The 19,186-nt window shown below is 36.8% G+C and overlaps 1 protein-coding gene across 11 annotated transcripts; it reads left to right on the forward strand.

Moving 5' to 3' along the window:
- Nucleotides 1–22: 22 nt before the first annotated feature.
- On the forward strand, nucleotides 23–18,522 carry LOC103700965 (FAM91 carboxy-terminus protein). Of its 11 annotated transcripts, none has more exons than XR_015967883.2 (12): nucleotides 78–354; nucleotides 588–737; nucleotides 969–1,086; nucleotides 1,428–1,524; nucleotides 2,491–2,597; nucleotides 9,326–9,448; nucleotides 9,655–9,808; nucleotides 12,037–12,097; nucleotides 12,233–12,597; nucleotides 14,350–15,940; nucleotides 16,718–17,172; nucleotides 18,234–18,522. XR_015967883.2 is itself a non-coding variant. In XM_008782873.6 (11 exons), exons 2-11 carry the CDS (start codon nucleotides 610–612, stop codon nucleotides 16,971–16,973), a joined length of 3,000 nt encoding a protein of 999 aa, XP_008781095.3. In that variant the 5' UTR covers nucleotides 23–354; nucleotides 588–609; the 3' UTR covers nucleotides 16,974–17,255. The 11 variants fall into 11 exon arrangements, 4 of the variants coding, with proteins under 4 accessions (XP_008781095.3, XP_088558787.1, XP_088558788.1 ...); XR_015967882.2 differs by having other exon boundaries at nucleotides 18,410–18,522; XR_015967885.2 differs by having other exon boundaries at nucleotides 78–220.
- Nucleotides 18,523–19,186: the final 664 nt, after the last annotated feature.

Raw genomic sequence — 19,186 nt, forward strand, 5'->3', positions numbered from 1 at the left:
GTAAGAAGTAAGAAGAACCATCGAATCGAACCGGCTCTTGGCCGGCTTAAAGAGGGATTCACCGGTCCGAGTCCTCTGCTTGCCATTCTTCCTCTCTTCCATTCTACCCGTCCTCTGCTCTCTCTATATTAGACTATTCTCACCCCCACCTCGTTCACAGAAACACCGCGCAGATCTCGCCGGAGAGAGCACGAGAACTCCGATATTAGGCTGCTCTCTGGTACCGTTCTCGATCGCGATCTCTGCGAAACCTTTGCCCCCTCTGTCGTTTCAAGTTCTATTTCTCAGAAAGAATGGATCTGGGATGTCTTTGTTAGAGATTTGTTCGTAAATCTATGCTATAGTTTCACCAGGGTTCGCAATCTCCATCTCCTACACTTTAATTTTGTATTCTTAATTATTTTGATGTTAGTTTTGTATTTGTTTTAAAGTTTGAATATTTTGCAAGAATCTGATAGTTTACTCGTCCAGTATATAATGCAATTGAAGTCGTTTTGTGGTTTTGTGGTCGATTTTTATAAGTTTTTGGATTCTTTGAATTGGTGCAAATGAGGATGTGCTTCTTTGTTCTTCGGTATTGTTTGCAGTACCGGAAGCCCATTCGAGAGGATGCAGCGCATACCAGCAACGATCGAGGAGCAGCTTCTTTTAAAGGCGATCAGGGAAGAATGCCCATGGGAGAGTCTTCCGAAAAGGCTTCAAGCTATCCTGTCGTCGAAAGAGGAGTGGCACAGGAGGTTGTTTTCTTTAAGTTACATTATTGATCTCTTACACATTGTTTTGTTGATTAAAAGGAAGCACGATGTACCATTTCAAGCTAAAAGATAGCATAAATGTTCACTTCCATGGCGCATTTTAACTTCAGTCAATGGATCAGATACTCAATAACTTTGATATATGCTAGTTATCTTGGATGGAATTGTTTGGTTAGTCCCTGCAACGATTTATTTTTGCTTCTTCAATTGCAGGATAATAGAGTATTGTATCAGAAAACGACTACAATGGAATAACTGTTTTGCACGTAAAGTTTGTAAGGAAGGAGAATATCATGAAGAGATGATGCGTTATTTGCGTAAAAATCTTGCAGTATGTTTGCATCCTGCCTGTTCTCTATTCCCTTGTTTCTTTACATGTAGACTAGCTCGAGTCTTCCTTTGCCAGTTTCATATTTTAATCCTTGTAGTGACTGAACCTCTTTTCCTTTGGAATCTGACTTTGAGCAGCCACAAACCATAACTTATTCCTTTTTGTTTCTCTGTTTCCCATTTTTTGGATTTCATACCAATGTCAAGCCCAATTTCCAAGTCAAAAAAGTTGCTTTTTATATGCCCTTATGACTTTGGTGTTTTGTACTTTTTCCTTTTTTGCTTCATTGCAATATTTTCTATTTTATTAATTTATATTCACTTAATATCGTGTGCTTGCAGTTATTTCCATATCATCTTGCAGAATATGTTTGTCGAGTGATGAGAATCTCACCATTTAGATATTACTGTGACATGATCTTCGAGGTTATGAAGAATGGTAATGCCTAATACCTTTTGATAGATATTGCTCTTTTTATATTTCTATTTTCAGCCATGTCCTTCCTCCCTTCTTTGTCTAATGAACCTTCCTTTGTATGTTCTTCTATAAGTATTCTTAGTGCAAACAGTTTAGATGGCAGAATACGAACCTCTTATAATTTTCTACAGGTTTCATATGTATGATTGTGATTCTAGTTAACTGTTTCTTAACTTTGTGCTCCAATGTTTTATTAGAACTTGTTCTACATTTTCTGTACACTGCCTTTCATTGGAAAAATTGTTTTAGTCATGTAAACAAGTTTATCGGGTTACAAACTTATAATCAGTTATATGGTGTTTGTTAATTGACTTGCTTTTTTTAAAAAAATTCCTTTCACTTGTTTTGGAGCATTCTATCGTTGTGGTGGGACTCTATTATGGATCTCTGACCATGTTCTCCATGGGGACCTCTTTTCTCCTTCTCCAATTTTGGGTTATGGAAGAAGGAATCAAGTAGGAGGTATCAGCGACAACTGGTTTTATTATGGGACAACTCATGATGTTCATATTGATCTATCATGTGCCTCTACATCTAGCATCGGGTAGACCTCATGCGATAACTATCCTAGTAAACAGATGGGTGTGCATTTCCATAGGAGCTTCTAGAAGTTTAGAATTCTATAGTCTGCTGATGGACATCATTTGGAGGTTCATTTCATTTTTTGCCAGCATGACTGGAGAAATGTTAATCTCATTTATTGATTGATTGATCGTTCAATTGATCGATCGGTGGATTCCTAATGGTACTGCCTAATTTTATCCACTTATTTGATTTTTCCTCTCGAACTTTCTTCTCTTTTCTCTGCTATATATTCTTCTTATTAGACTAGAAAGTAGGTAACTGTTTTGTGGAAATTTGTACCTGCTACTTGCTTTATATAACAAATTGTCTGCATGAGTTTTAATGTTTGAAGAATTTTTGCAGAGCAACCATATGACAGCATCCCTAATTTCAGTGCTGCAGATGCCTTGAGGATTACAGGAATTGGAAGAAATGAATTTATTGATATTATGAATAAGTGCAGATCAAAGGTATATCTTATAAGTCCGCATCAATTGTATGCAATAGACTGATCTTACTTTCAAAAAAAAATTGTTTCAACAATTTGTACCTATTCCCGGTTCATTGACTCTTCTATATATGTTGAAACATAAAAATTGACATATTGTCCAATGTTGGTCCATAGACAATTTTACATAATTTTGAAAGTGATAGCTCATGACTGCCATTGTGCTTTAATTTTGTCAACTTGATTGTGTTTAGGGCTGCAAGTGGATTGCATTGATCTACTTCCAGTCTGGATTTGACCTGAAATTCTGATCTGATGTTTTTTGGATTAGGCTTGGATCAAAAAATACGACCCTTCCGTAAAATGGATTGGATTTGGATCATTAGTTACCCCAATCTAGACCTAAGCTAACCTAAACTTACCCAAAACTAATACTTTTTATATCATATTTCACAGTTCCAGTTTTAGTACCCATACCAATACATTGCTGGTATAGTGTCGGTACAAGTCAGTTCATGGTTTTAACACTTGGTACACCCCCACATCGTGTCATTTTCTACCGATACGATACAATACACCTTGTATAGGGTGGTATGATCTAGTACGCCGAATCGTTTTTTATATTTCATAACACTCTAAAGTTTTAGAAAAATATTTTTCATTTAATAACTTTAATATAGTCAGTAACCAATTTATGTTGTTTGTTATAAATTATATGTGGTTGTCGATCAAATGTTTATATGTTGTTTAATTGTTATTTTCTTGCCCAGTATGTTAATGATATAATTAAGCAACCAATTTATACATGTTTTATGGTTTGTGTCTAGATTATTCTTGACCTGGTTTGACTAAAGAGCCTGATCGGTTAACATAAAAAAATCCTGAACCTGATCCAACCTGACCAAATGAAAGTGGATTAGGCTTGGATTCAATTTTCTGACCTGATTCAAATATGTATTGGATCTGGTGTGTGCAAATTCCTGATCCAACATGACCTGCTTTCAACCCTAATTGTGTTACACCTCCTTAGCTTCTTTTATATTTTCACTTGCTTGATATATGAAAATTTGTACCACTTCAACAATCAGATGTTGATATTAGGTAGTATCTTTCTTGCTGTTTTTGGTATTTTCTTTTATTGGTTTGTAGTTTCTATCCATTTTCAGTTTGAGCATGAGAATATGTCATGCAGTTGGAGTGGATGCTAGCACCGAGCACACTTTGGTGTCTATAAGCTACATAGTATCCATGCTTGGACTTGTGTCCTTTTCAATGAACCTTTCCCTTTATAATGAACCTTGTGTAGGATTTTGGTCAAATTCTAGACTTTATTCCTTCGGCGAATTGTACTAGACCGCATCTGATCTTGCCCATCATTTCAAAATATCTAGGTTTCCAAATCACTGATTTGACCATAGATAGCTTTAGATTGACTAGCAGTAGAACTACATCCAAGTTGCTTGGAATCAGAGACCTGAACACTAATTGGGTTGGGTTTACATCTTTTGAGACGCAGACTGAACCCAACTCATTCATGAGCCTATTGAGCTTTTGGAATTGGGTGGTCTTTTTTCTTTGGTGGGTCGGATATAGTATATATTTCCAGTATAAATACATCCATGAGAATTTGAGGACAAAATTTCTAGCAGTCCAGGAGCCATAAATACAGAATCCCATAGGGTTACTAGGGTGAGGATGGCTACATAGGTTGTCACCCAATTAGCTACACTATTTGCCTTCCTCTAAATGTGTGCCACCTCAAAAGAGTCTAGAAAGGTGACTATACATCGATAGTCTTGTACTAGAGGGTGAGCACCACCATCATTAGATATAGGGTTGGAATTGGGCCTGGGCTGACTTCGGGTCGCGCTACGAGCTAGGCTCAAAAGAATTTGGATCGGTTTTGGGCTTAAATATAGAACCCATATTTTTTTTAGGCTGCACTCGGGTATATCGTTGGCCCAGCTCAAGCCCGAGCTCGGACGAGGCCCGAAAGGAGCCCAAACACAGGCCCGAAACATAGCCCGAACTTAGATACTTATTTATGAACTGCTTAGAAAATAACAATGCCATTTTCAATTATGTTATCAATTTGTTTTTTTGGTAAACATGTTTTTAATCATCAGATAATTGCTAACATGTAGCTACAATATTTCATCAAGAAAACCTAAAGCTATAGTATGAAACATTGAAAGATTAAGCTTCAATCGGAGTCGGCCCAACCCAATTTTTAGTCAAAGCGGATAATTCGGGGATGGCCCAATCGGGTCCGGGTTCGGGTCTGGCCCGGGCCTGGGCTCGGGTCGGGCTCGGGCCGAGATTTTCTAAAAGTTTTCGGGTCTAATTAACTCAAAGCCTGAAAAAATTTTGGGCCGAGCTTGGGTAGGGGAGTGGCCCAACACAACTCGACCGATTTCCAGCCCTAATTAGATACCATGTTTGGCAACCACTTAATCACCGTTATAGAGTCTCCCTAGCACAATGCAGGATGCACCCAGGATCTTAGCAGCATGGGTCAATCCTTACCATGTTCCTAGAGTTTAGCTGTCAGAATAGTTGTGACAAATATCCGAGTGCCACCTGCAGCAAGAAAAGAGCAACTATGACTCCTGATAATGAAACTTGCTTCACCATAGGCTCTCTTATCATGCACACCATCATCAAAGTTTCTTGAGGAAGCAAAGGTCTGGTGGCCAACTCGATTTCCTTAATCCTTCTGAAAATGCCACCCACTATCATTTTATTCCAATATTGCAGTCTCCTCTTGGTAAACTCCAGTCAGCAAGTCACTCGAGATACGGCATCACCCTTGACTGGAACACTCCAATTACCATGAACAATATCCCATGATTGGGGGTAATAAAGCCATAACTTTTGAAAGCGAAAAGGTGGTTTTCAAGATGTACCCAAAGAGATATCAATAAGAAAAGGACAATGATCAGATGCAATACAAGAAAGATGGCTTACCCACTGGTCTAGGAACTTGTGAATCCATCTCCCAGTAGGACAAGCTTTATGAATGCGCTCCCATTCTCTGGCCTGATTGCTATGATTATTATAGCGAGTACGCTGCTAAATACCCCAAATCAGACAGCTGATAAGATATGAAGTTGTGGAATTCTCTGACACCGACCTTCAGTGTATGGTTTGTCCTTGCCCTACCCTCCTCCCCCCACCCTCTTAGCAGGTGCATCAATGCAATTGAAGTCTCCTGTAGTCCTGTTGGCAAAGCTTGGTTTATCAATGCAGAAGCTTCTGACCAGAGGATTCTCCTTTGCCTATATTCTGTATCTGCATATGCCGCGAACAAAATCCATGGCTCTATACCAGGTTCCGTGATCACAAAAACTATCTGCTGGGAGCAATTGTTGAAAATATCCACCTTTGTAAAACCCCGTTGCCAAATTGCAATGGTACCTCTTTTCAACCCTTGCAATTCCGCAGAATGGAAGCACCAATAGGGGGCAATTGGCATCTGGCTAGAGCAAACTTTGACCAGTCAAGTGGGTTTCAAAGAAAACAAATATAGGGGGGTTATGCTGCTGGATCGATCTCCTCACTGCTGAGTGGTTTTTCAGTTTTCTTGCTTGAGCACATTTATGAGAAATGGTTGAACTTGTATTCTCAAAAAATGACAACAGAAGAGATTCATCCAAATTTGAATGATCATTGATTATAATAGTTGTTGTAATATGTGCTATGTTAGGTATGCGGTTGGTTTATTGACTCTATTCATTGATTTTGTTTTAGCTTTTGTTAGACTTGTTGTTTTTTCAATGTCATTTGTCCATTCATATTGTTTGTCATCACTGAGGGACCAATATGGACCAAGAATAAAAATCTTGGTTTGGAGTTTCTCATCTTGTCCAGAGTCTGTATTTTAAGCGTTTCCATTTCCATCAGATATTGCATGAAAGTTGGGTACTGCGTACAAATTACAAAAAGAAATGAAAGACCACAAGAAGTGGGAAAAGGAATCTTCAAGCAAAAGGAGAAAACCACTTTGATGATATCATATTAACTTTTGTTGCAATAGCTATATTTTTTAGCAAGGTAGGAGGTCTACACATTAATGTTCTAGTCTGTGACAACAGAATACAAGTGCAAATACCAGTATAGTCTTAAATTGAACATTTTTACCTTGTATGGGTTCACAAACAATAAAAATATAATAAGAATGTAGGGACTGGGAGGGACACAAATTACATTAAGTATTGTTTACTTTACATTTACTTTCAGAACCTTAGTTGCCTGAATTCAGAGTCAGTGTCAGAGCAAGAAATCGAAGTTATGGAGTAATTTAAGATGAACAAACAGCTAGAAAGCCACAATGCAATAAATCTTACAAAATAATGATATTTGCTCATTGGGCTAGCTCATTGAAAAATCATAATATTGGAATACAAAGGAACTTATATGCTTATAGAACATTAGGAGCAAAACTGTGACTAAACTAAGATTTAAATTAACATGATTAAGCAATGATAAAAGTTGTTGAACTAAAGATGGGTGGAAGTGCTGGGAAGTGGTAGCTGGAGATGGAGCGAGGTTTTGAAGCTGACATTTATGCTTTTTTATGTGAAAAAAGATAGTCTGCTTCTTATGTTGAAAACACTGTCCATGTTTTCCAAACTTTAACTAGTGTTACGTATGCTGAAAGATTAAGAATCTTGTCCATCTCAATCCATCCGGGTGATATCATACCAGGCTAGAGAGAGATCAGGTATTGGAATGCGTCTGAGACCTTGGGTCTCTATAAACAAGGTCATCTTGGTCCATCCTGGCCAAGATAGATAGGGACCATTGCTTCCTATGACTTGGGATGGCATGGCAATCCCAAGATACCAATTTTTTAATCTATTTTTGTTTTTCCCTCATTGTTCTTGTTTTTTATGGTTGTTTCAGTCTATCTTCAAGCAGACCAGGTGCTACATCTTGCGAATGAAATGCAGACATGTTATTGATTAATGAAATCCTTTATGTCGTGTTAAGTGAAATGTGACAAAACTTCCGCCTTGGTTTGGAATAGTCAATTTTGATTCACTAGGTGGAGAGAAAATTCCCGTTCATGTTGGGATTCTGAGTTGTACAAGCAGGTTCTGAACTATGTATTTGTAGAAAATGATATTTAAAAAGTGATACTCCAGTCTCATCAGATTCTTATGATATTAAGAAAATTCCGACTTACGTTTTTTTTATTTACGTATCTTTACTTTTCTTATCATTTAATTACTCTGCATTGCTCTTGTAATTTTATTGGTTTTAATCTTGCATATCATTGCTACAGCATTATGTAACCTTTGTAACTATAATCAAATAACGTTACCATGTCTGGTCGATGGTTTTTCTACTGTAATGCTCAAATGCTGCAAGTGGCAAAAAAAGTAGAGGATGACATTTTAAATACTTCATAGTTCATAGTTTATGCTCAGCTAGAAAATTGTTTTCTAGACATTCTGTTATTAGTATTTGTTTCTGGGAATCATGACTTGGCTATATGCTTCTAGAAGGACAGCTGCAACTTTGTCAACGCAACCAGCTTTTCACAAGCCGACCTAAGAAAAGAAAGAAGACAAATGAGAAAAAGGAGGAAGATGATAAGAAAGAAGGGGAAGAGAAAAAAAAAGGAAAAAGAAAGTAGGTGACTAACAAGAAGATTGAGTGAAGGACAAAGAAGGTTAAAAAGAGGGATGAGAAATCATGGACTGTTAAAAATGAAGAGAAGGGAGGAAGAATTGGAAGAAAAAAGAACAGTTAAAAGTGGTAGTGAACAACGAGTGAACACTGGTTGTTGTTTCCCTTATATCGCTTCTATCTTAAGCTAAAATATGGATTGACCTGAACAACAAAGGAGTGGGATGAAGTAGGTCAACAGTTAGTTTAACTTCCAAGTTTATGTGAAATCGAATTGTTTGTTCTATAAGCCTGCTGTACCATTCCTTCAGGTCAGTTTTTTTTTTTTTTTTGATTCTGTCAGTCAGTTTTGCATACTCTTTCTAAATTACCGTCCAGGTAGTTTTAGGTCTTCCTCTTATTTGGACTCTTCCATAAATTTGGATACCCTTCCTGTCGGGACCAACTACTATCATACCTCCTTGTGAGAAGAGGACTGTTCTCCATCACCTTCCTAAGCTATCTTTAAAGTACTCTTATGTATATCTACCTGCAAATCCTTGTTAATTTCATGATATCTGCTGCACATGTTGTGCATCCACCTTTTGACCGCCTAACGTTTCAATGCACATGTTATTGCCTGTCTACCATATTTTTTAAAGTTCTCTTTGAGCCTTTGTGGTTTTGAGTAAATGTATTATTCTCGAGGCAGTTAAAGGAATCGGAAAGTTATAGTGGTTATATGTAAATGCACACATAGACTTGGATATTGGAATATGTCTCTTCCTTTCAGAATTAGGTAAATACTTTGTAGACTAGTTTGTTTTTCAGAATTTTATTGTGTTAATAGAATCAGATAATATAACTTGTTCCATGAGAAAGCCATTGAAGTTGTGCTTTAAAGTTTAACTATTATTATAGTTCTGTTGTCACTTTTACTTGAGATGACATTAATCAAACATCTTCCATGCAACAGCATCTTCTGTATTTGATGTGTATTACTAAATGATTTTATTACTAATGTTCTATTTTTTCACTCTTTAGTATTTTATCCCTTCTAAGAATGAGTTTTAACTTCTCATTAGTTGTACTCTGTTAGTTGCCTTGACTATTGCTTTTTGTTTTGGAGATTTACAGAAAATAATGTGGAAGCTCAACAAGTCAATTGCAAAAGAATTACTGCCCACACAGCCTGTGGACTTCTCAATTGAACCGTGGTGGGGAGTTTGCCTTGTTAACTTTACACTCGAAGAATTTAAGGTGAGTTTCATTACAAAGTTATTTATTATTCATGAAATGTAAATAAACTTAGGTATGTAACAATGTCTATCAAGGGAGCTCAAGACATGTATTTTCATGAGGAATTCATTTATGTGTATGGTGCCATTAAAAATCATGCTTTATATAATACCAGTAAATCATAGTTAACGTAATTGATGCTAGTAGCTTTTCTTTTTCTCCTATAGAAACTCACAGAAGAAGAAATGGCGACAATAGACAAAGTGTGTAAGGAGGAAGCAAATTCATTTGTTCTCTTTGATCCTGACATCATAAGAGGTCTTTATAGAAGGGGACTAATCTACTTTGATGTCCCTGTGTATCCTGATGATCGTTTTAAAGGTATATAATGAACTTAAGCTACATCTGTTGTTATTCTATAACAATTCAATATCTCTTCTAGTCTTTACATCGTGAAACTTTGCTCAACTGTTCTATCAAGGACTGATCTTGTATTTGCATTTGGCTTTAAATAATGATCTCTGAGCATAGTATTTATTTGATTCACGTACAGTCAAATTGCTGTTATCTGTTGGATAACATGATTGTTGGTTAACATGCCTTGGTTATGCTTCAGAAACCTAAATAAGTCTGCTACTGTAGGAGTTGATTTTGTTGGAATTTTTTATTTTAGTATTTCTTAGTTTATTTGTGTTACATCTTTCTAGCCATTTTAAGGTTTCATTTATCAAATCAAAGTCCTACATTACTTTTATTTGATGCTAGTCTTTCTTTTGGGTTTTAATGAAGGTTCTTTTGAGGACTAAGAAATCATGCTTTGTTGTGGCCTCGTGGGAAAATTAGTTGAATTATTATAATTTTCTATTAGGTAGATTCACGTTATGTTATTCCTTACGGTGAAGTATGCGACCTTTCTCATTTTTTTTTTTTTGTTATTTATTGTCAAAATTTATGGCGCTTATGAAATGATCATGTTATTCATAAAACATACTTGATTTTTGCTTTTAAAAGCAGAGCTTCAATTAATGGTAATTTGCTTGAATCATGAGATTTTTTTCTATGCATGCATGGTTTGCCGTACCGATCGGTACGGGCCGGTACGTATCGGTACCGGACGGAACCGATATGGTACAGCTATATTTTTCGGTTCCGATTATTCGCAATCCGTATTGGTCGGTATCGGCCGGTACATGTCCGTACCGATCCGTACCGAACCAGTACCGGTCCGTACCGACTGGCTCGTACCAACCTCAAATTTTTTTTGGCTTTTGGCCCGAACCAGCCAAACCGATACAGTACCGGTTCGGTTCGGTATGGTACTGGTACCAGTGCCCACCGATACGTCGGTATGGTCGGTACAGCGGACCTTGCATGCATGCAATATTATGAATTAATTGGTATGATGTTACAATGTTATTTTAGAAGATTTTTGTTATTATTCAATTTATCACCTCATTATGCTCTTTTAGCATTTTTGGATTGCTGGGGGGCTGATTTTGGGTAGATAATGACTTTTTGCTTGGTACTATTTGCTTGCTCCTTGGAAGTAGTATATTATGTTGAAGGTTTACAATGATAGGCTTGACTTGGAATACAATTTTAATTATTATTTAGGAAGCTGCTTTTGCAAGCTTAAGGTGGAGCAGTTCACTGGTGAAAAAAGAAATTTGAAAGGGTGAAGAGAATGATGTAAGGCTAAACAATAGCCATGAAAGCCAAGGATACTTACGGTGTGAACATTCATAGTAAACAGAAATGAGTTCCTCATGGGAGGGTATGCTATATGCATATTATAGCCTAATTATTTTGGCTTTTTACATCCTGCAGATGTTGCTCCGGTTTCAAATTTGACTACTGTCTTCAGATTAAGACCTAGCCTTTGCTATCCGCCTACATAATGCCTTACAAAACAAGGAAAACTTCTTATCCTACTTATTTTAAATCAAATCTTCAAATCAACATATTTGAGCCTTAAAATAAAATTGTATTAACAAGTGGATTTGTGTGGTCAATTATAAGCCATTTTGGTTTACTTGTCCCTGTATTGCTTTTTATATTGCTGTATAGTCCTCTTTAGGTTATATCATTTCATTTAGAAAGCAATGCATAAATTGCTTTATTTTTCACTTTTTGTGCTCCTGGTATATTGCATTTAAAATATACTAGTTATTAGCACATGCTATGCATTGTACATGGAAATTATGGATGGCAGTAATTTTTCCAGAAGGTTATCTTTTGTTTTTTTCCTGCCAATATGTATTTTTCTCAGATAAAATTTTGGTAGAAGAGTCCAATAAAGGTTTGGACTGTAATCGTTTTCACTCCGAAGTGGGTTGGGGAGAGTGTCTGGATAAAGACCAAAAAGGATAGAGAATTCAAAAAAAAAGAAATGAATGTGCATTCTCACTGCTTTTGAAGTTCGGTTTTGCTTGCCCGACTCCAAGAGTTTCCTTTATATATAATGGATAACATTTCATAATCAAATGAGACTTAATTAGTTTAATAGAAACAGTAACAAAATGTAAATCATTTGTCCTGTTTGCTGTGTTTGTTTTTTTGTTCACTTGCTTGTACAATGTTTAAATCACTAATATATAATACTGATTCAGTTTCCAGGCTCGAAGGTTTTGTTTCTAACAAAGAGCAGTCCTATGAAGATCCCATTGAAGAGTAAGTTCCTTGGTGTCCAATCAGATATTTCTAAATATATATTAACGAGGAATATGCTCTCTCTTTTTTTTTGCATGCCCATATCATTTGACTTGCTGATATGTTATTTCCTAATATCACGGATCTTCTCGGCAGGTTATTGTATGCTGTTTTTGTTGTCTCGAGCGAGAATGCCACTGTTGCTGAATTGGCTGCAACATTGCAGGCTGATCTTTCTCAGCTACAGGCTGCTGCATCATTTGCTTGCCGACTGGGCTGGGCTATAAAGCTTATAGATCCAGAATCTGTTCTTCAAGATTCAATAATACCTGGCTATCCTAGTAATATACTCAGTGATGATGAAGATGGTTCAAATGCTAGTGTCAGCTCAGAAAAATCTGCTCAACAAGTTCATGGTTCAGGAACCGAAAAGCCTAGGCCAGTTTCCAATAATGCTCATGTTGCCTTTGTTGTGGATGCTAATATAACTTCATATCTAATGATGGGTTCTCTTTCACCAGGTTCAATCCTTTTACTTTATGCCCTTTTTCGTATTGCAATCTTGTTGGCTTTTTCTTGTTTTTTGTTGACCTGGGTCTTTCCTAACTACTTTCTCTTTGAAATATATCTGAAAAATTGGCTCATTTTGGTGTTCAAAACTTGAAGATATACTAACAACAGGCTTGAGATGATAAACCTATCAAAAGAAAAGAAGAAACATTCAACTTGGTCGTAGTTGTGAGTTGCAAATCTTCTTGATAGAATACTATTGTTTGCCTAACACTATGTAACCTATCCATATCACCATATGATTTAAGAAGACAAGCCAATTGACCAGGTATAACCAACCAGATAATAGATTAATATATGCACTTATGTGCTAACTAATACAATTTCTTTTAATATTGGAGTCAATCAAGTAATAGGATACATCATTCTGTTTGGAATTCTGTTTTCTGATTCAAAATAATAGTGTTAATAAGGTGAAAGTTGTTCCTTGTGTTTTACAGTGCTTGTTTGTAAAAGTAAACCAGTATCATAAAATCTGTATATACATTCTTATTTACAAAATGTGCAATATGCCATCTCATTGCCTATGAAGGTGTTTTAAATGTGTACCCGACAAACACTGGTTGTTGAATATAGGTGTGTCAGAGCGAAAGTGTGTTTGCATAGTGTGAAGGATCATTTAAAACATGGCTGCAATCCCATCAATCATGATTGTTCAGTCTATTTGTTAAACATACTCCAACTCTCGTACTTTTAGTTTATGTGTTTTTCCTTAGTAGTCTATCAAGGAGCGAAGATAGAATGGAATATTTATTAAGAGAAGAATTTAATGCAAGGTCTTACAAAAGGAAAGTGGGACAAACAATCTTATGCACAAATATTTCTAGCACACTTGGTGTTTGTCATTTATAGTGGAGAACCAAGAGGGCTTTCTGTTTTTTATCACTTGTAATTGATGCGTTGACTGTCCGTATTTAGGAGGTCCTTGTGTTTTAGCTGCTAGTGTTTTTGGAATTAGAACAACAGAATTGTTTGACTAGAGAATCTTGAAAGCAATTTCAGTGTCAGTTGAGGAACTAATTAAATTTCAGTGACAAGAATTATCTGAAATAAATGCCTACAACTGAAACACGCATGATTGTTGTGCTAGGCATGTGCTGATTAGTGGCAGGGATTTGGTTAACATCTTGGTTCAATCTTGGTAGTTTAGAGAGACGTCTCTCTCTCTCTCTCTCTCTCAAAATCAACATTTTCCTGCACAAGCTATATAGGATGTCTCATTCACAAATGACTTTCTAAGATTAGCTCCCAACTACTCGTCATTCTTTAGTCTCTCTCTCTCTCTCTCTCTCAATCAACATTTTCCTGCATAAGCTATATAGGATGTCTCGTTCACAAATGACTTTCTAAGATTAACTCCCAACTACTCATCATTCTTTAGTCCGTGCAATGCTGTTATCAAGCATTAATTTTTATATCTTCCTATAGTTAGTCAAAATTATTTTTTTCAAAAGATTTTTGCTATTGTTGGTGGCATTATCCAATATTAAATACTTGTGATGAAGCATACCAGAGGCGCAGTATGATGGTTTTATGTCGAGCAAATTTTCTCTTGAAGTAAACAATACATACAGCACTTTGCACTGATGCATGTTTAGCACTAAATCCTCTAGTCAGTTGGTTCTTCAATCAGTACACTTTCTGTTTGTAATAAGCTAAATCAGTTTAGCTTGCTGTCCTCATTTTTTGCTAAACTTTTGCAGGACTGAAGTCTCATGCTGTGACACTCTATGAAGCAGGAAAACTTGGTGATTCTTGCATTGCAGAACTTTGCAAGGATCTTGCTACGTTAGAAGGAAAAAAGTTTGAGGGTGAATTGCAGGAATTTGCTAACCATGCATATAGTCTTCGATGTATTCTGGAGTGCCTGCAATCTGGTGGAGTGGCTACTAATGAAGTGGTTGGTAAAGCTAGTGATCAAGTTGATGAGCAGCTTTCCTCTAATGAGGCTACTTCCCTTACAGTTGATAGAAACACTATTGAGAACTCTGGTTATTCTAACATTAATGAAGCAAAGACACTATGCAATGATGATATGGAACTGCCTCAACTTGATTCCTCTGCAAATGAATCCAATGCTACAGATGTTCCTCCTGACTCATTTTCAACCACTTCAACTGAAAGTAATACCTTCACACCAAACAATGATTTGCAGAATGATCAGAACGTAATGTTGGTAGAGGACCCACATGCTGAAAAAACAATTTTGAAGAGAAAAAGGAAATACCGTGTTGATATCCTTCGTTGTGAAAGCTTGGCTGCTCTTCCACCAGCAACACTGGAACGTTTACTTCTTAGGGACTATGACATTATTGTATCTATGGTTCCGCTTCCTTCTTCATCAGTCTTACCTGGACCTTTAGGTCCCATCCATTTTGGACCACCTTCTTATTCTTCTATGTCACCGTGGATGAAGCTAGTATTGTATACAAGTATGTCTAGTGGACCACTTTCAGTTGTTCTAATGAAAGGACAGCGCCTACGATTGGTTCCTGCACCATTAGCAGGCTGTGAAAAGGCCCTGATATGGTCTTGGGATGGATCTGTAATAGGAGGACTAGGAGGCAAGTTTGAAGGGAATTTGGTTAATGGAAATGTACTTCTACACTGTTTAAACTCAATGCTCCAGCATTCAGCTGTGCTGGTGCAACCTCTGAGTAGATATGATCTTAATAAGTCTGGAAGAATTGTTACAGTGGATATTGCTCTACCCCTTAAGAATTCTGATGGATCACTTCCACCCATAGCATCGGAGTTGGGATTTTCCATGGAAGAAAGTGCCAATTTAAATTCATTATTAGATGAACTCTCAAGGAAAGCCGAGTTATGCACGTTAGGTTATATTCGCCTTTTAAGACTTCAGAAGGAAAGTGAATCTGACATGTTTCTCCCTGATAATGAAAAATATGAATGGGTTCCATTAAGCATGGAATTCGGAGTCCCCCTGTTCAATCCAAAATTATGTAGTAGAATATGTGAAAGGGTGGTTTCATCACATTTACTACAAGCAGACTCACTTAATGAACATCATGATGCGATGCAGAGTTTAAGAAAGAGGTTACGTGAAATTTGTTCTGAATACCAAGCAACTGGTCCTACCGCAAAGCTCTTTTATCGCATAGAGCATGTAAAGGAGTCACCCCGCCATTTGATCAACTATGCTAGTGGAAGGTGGAGTCCACTGGATCCTTCAACACCAATCTCTGGAGCCTCCAGTGAACGCCAGAGGCTCAAGCTTGCTAATCGACAGCAGTGCCGGACTGAAGTTCTAAGTTTTGATGGGAACATACTCAGGTAGTTCTACAAAGAATGTTAACAACGTAAAATGCATTATCAGTCTATTACAGCCTACTAATTTGTTACTTGTGGTGCTTCAATAAACTTAAGGATGTCAATTACAGAATCAACTCTGCTACTTCAGTTCATAAATTGTATTTCAGGAGAATATTCTTTCATGTATTCGTATCACTCCTGTCATTGAAGTGTTCAATTTTTCTGTCCAGCTAGTGAAAGATCTGTTACAGAGTGAATTACATTAATCATTTATATTTTTTCTGGTTCCAACAAGTTTAGATGCTTGGGTAGCTTCCATAGATGCTTTTGTACTAATCCTAGTCAAAATATAGGTGATCAAAAATAACCTTGTTCTCTTTTTCATGCAACGCAACTACTATTTATGTTTGACATATGCTCTTCTATCTGTCCTTTAATTCCGTGATGCTTGTGAAGTATGCTCGCTTATAACATAACTTCTGAATTTCATATACGATCAAAGTGTAGATTAATATAATATGACACCATTAGATATGAAGAGTACATATTGTGTATGATTTATCACACGTCATTTTGAACAATTTGTCTTACTGGCAAGTACCCGTATTTTGGCATAGTAGTAAAGAAGTCTGGTTCTTAGTATGGATATCAATTGTTAAACTACTTTATTTGGTTTTAAAATAAATAAATCTTTAATTAATAGAACTACCATATTGTAGTATGTTTAGATTTATCAGTCTTGTACATGCATCAAGTTGATGCCCTTCCATCTAATATTTTGAAATTCCCTGTCAACAGGTCATATGCACTCAGTCCTATATGTGAGGCTGCTACCAGACCTATTGAAGAATCAACTTCCACAAATACAGCAAAACTTGAATCAGATGATACAGATAGTAGGGAAGTAGTCCTGCCAGGTGTCAATCTATTATTTGACGGATCACTGTTGCACCCATTTGATATAGGTGCTTGTTTGCAAGCCCGTCAACCTGTTTCATTAATAGCAGAGGCTTCAGCTGCATCTGCCTCTTTATATGCAACCATAGGCTCATGACTTAAAGATTAGTGTTGAATGGTGGGTCCAGAAATTGATGGGTTGGAATATTCTCCTCCACATCACTGGTAGTGCAGTTGGCATCTTTCAGTTGCTTGTTTGAATCTCTCCCCCTCAGGATTTGGCTGTTGTGAGTTTTAGATTTTCTACTTCATACTCAGGGATTGTTTGTTTCAAGCATCGAAGTGTACCTATTAAGGTATGTTGAGTCTAACTGTATTTATGCGGCCATTCTATTTTTATTCATTAATGTTCATGCAGATGAGTCTTTTATCTGAGAAAGAATTGATTGAGTTCCTTGAAACCCTTTGGAATGCTGATGTGTCAAAATAATATTTATCAATACACTTGGCCACAGAGATCCCCTAGGAATAATACACAAAATGTGTGGTAGGAAGCGCATACCTAATGATTAACCGTTTGTCCAGATACTGGAAAACAGTTCATTCTCTTACCTGTTCATTAATAGGTAAGAAGCTCCACGAGCATTTAATTTATGGTTTTTAAAATTGAAAATATAAAATTTCATATTTTTTTTAATATGATCAATGCCTGAAAACAGAAAAGTTAAGTGCTTACAGAGGTTCTTACCTGTGATAAATAGGCAGCTTTTAATAGCAAGATACATCAGTCTGATTTGGTATGGACTACAAGCAATTAAACCTGTTAAATTTTGCTTCATGCATCATCAAACGTGAATTTCTTGATCAGCATTGCGAATTCTCAATTCATAGCTGGCCATACATTCTGGCATCAGCTCTATTAGTACCATACCGATAGGAGGCCTCTGAAACGTGTAAATTTGAGGCAATTAAATGTTGCAGTTTGTGATTAATGTTATATATCTCCTCAATTAAGATGGCCTGTCATTTATTTAAAAAAGACAGTATCATTCTTGAATTAACTCTAATTTCCGAACAGAGCTGTGGTCCTGCTGACTCAGCATGTGCCTGCACACTTGTGTGTTCTAAAATGGAGACACATTTGACTGTTAGGTGAATTCTGCTGTTTGATCATGTTCCTAATTAAATGTGTTTACGTATTTTTTCTTATATATAGAACTTTTATGTGATTTTGGTGACAAATTTTATTCAAGTTTTTTCTTCACTTGTCTATGACTCTAACCTTGGGTAAAGAGTAAGCAAATTGTCTTTTAGAGTAACATTCCCACACTTCAGTCTGGTCAATGAATTGATTCAGTCCTTTACCTGCCAAATGAGACCCGTGGACTGATCAGACAAACACTTGAATGTGAATCAGGTGACCTATCTACAAGCTGTCTGATGAAAGACCTTTATACCCAATTTCTCTAACTCTTGCTCGTGGCCAACAACAACCGAACTCTTTGTTATTCTTCCATTTTGAAGCATACCTTGATTGAAGTGCCTTTTTTTCTTTCAATATTAACATCTAACAGATTTTCTTTAACATTGCAGGGTCTTTTGCTTATTCAGTTCATTGTAACACTATCCAAGATACTTGTCTAATTGTAGAAAGTTCTGTTCAAAATTCTCAATGAAGCTTTTGCTTCTGCAATTTTGCACTTAAACTAGAAACGCACAGGTATCTGGTTGTGAAAGCATTAGTTTGTCATGTCAGCAGAGCATTTTGTTTTGCAAAACGAATTGTGCTTTTGTGTGTCAATAATGCATTATGGCACTTTTCCTTTCAGAAGCCATTCCTATACACTACTGGACCTACTGCAATCAATATGACAACTTTGCACTTCAGAATTTTTATAGTAAGATAAAGCTGGCCGTCTGAAAAAATAAAAAGAGGATGGAGGGAAACAAACCAACAGGATGAATCTCTTTAACACCTGATTTCTTTCTCTGAAAACTGAACACTCCATTAGTCCTTGTCGTTCCCTATTAGATGGATGGTAGCTTGCAGGTGATCTACCCTGCGAGCGGACATGATGTGCTGCAGGCAGGATTTTCATTTGATGTAAGGATTTTGTCACCTTAGGATATATAGGGGTGAAAGTGGAATGCGTCCACCTCCAACCAATTGCATCCCTCCATTTCCTCAAAACCCCACAACTCCCTTTGTCCCTCGACATAAGAAGCTACCGGGCAAGTTAAATGGAAACTCTCTAAACTTCTCAAAGATTGTCTGACCTCTTCAAGAAGTTCCACAATTTATACATATTGTTGCTGCTCGACATTAGTAGATCATCAGGATATTTTATTCTGAGGTTTCCATCTAGCATC

This window comes from Phoenix dactylifera, chromosome 8, assembly GCF_051530095.1.
Source record: "Phoenix dactylifera cultivar Ajwa chromosome 8, Ajwa_hap1_PhDact_Kaust_v1.1, whole genome shotgun sequence".
In the NCBI taxonomy this organism is placed as follows: Eukaryota; Viridiplantae; Streptophyta; class Magnoliopsida; order Arecales; family Arecaceae; genus Phoenix; species Phoenix dactylifera.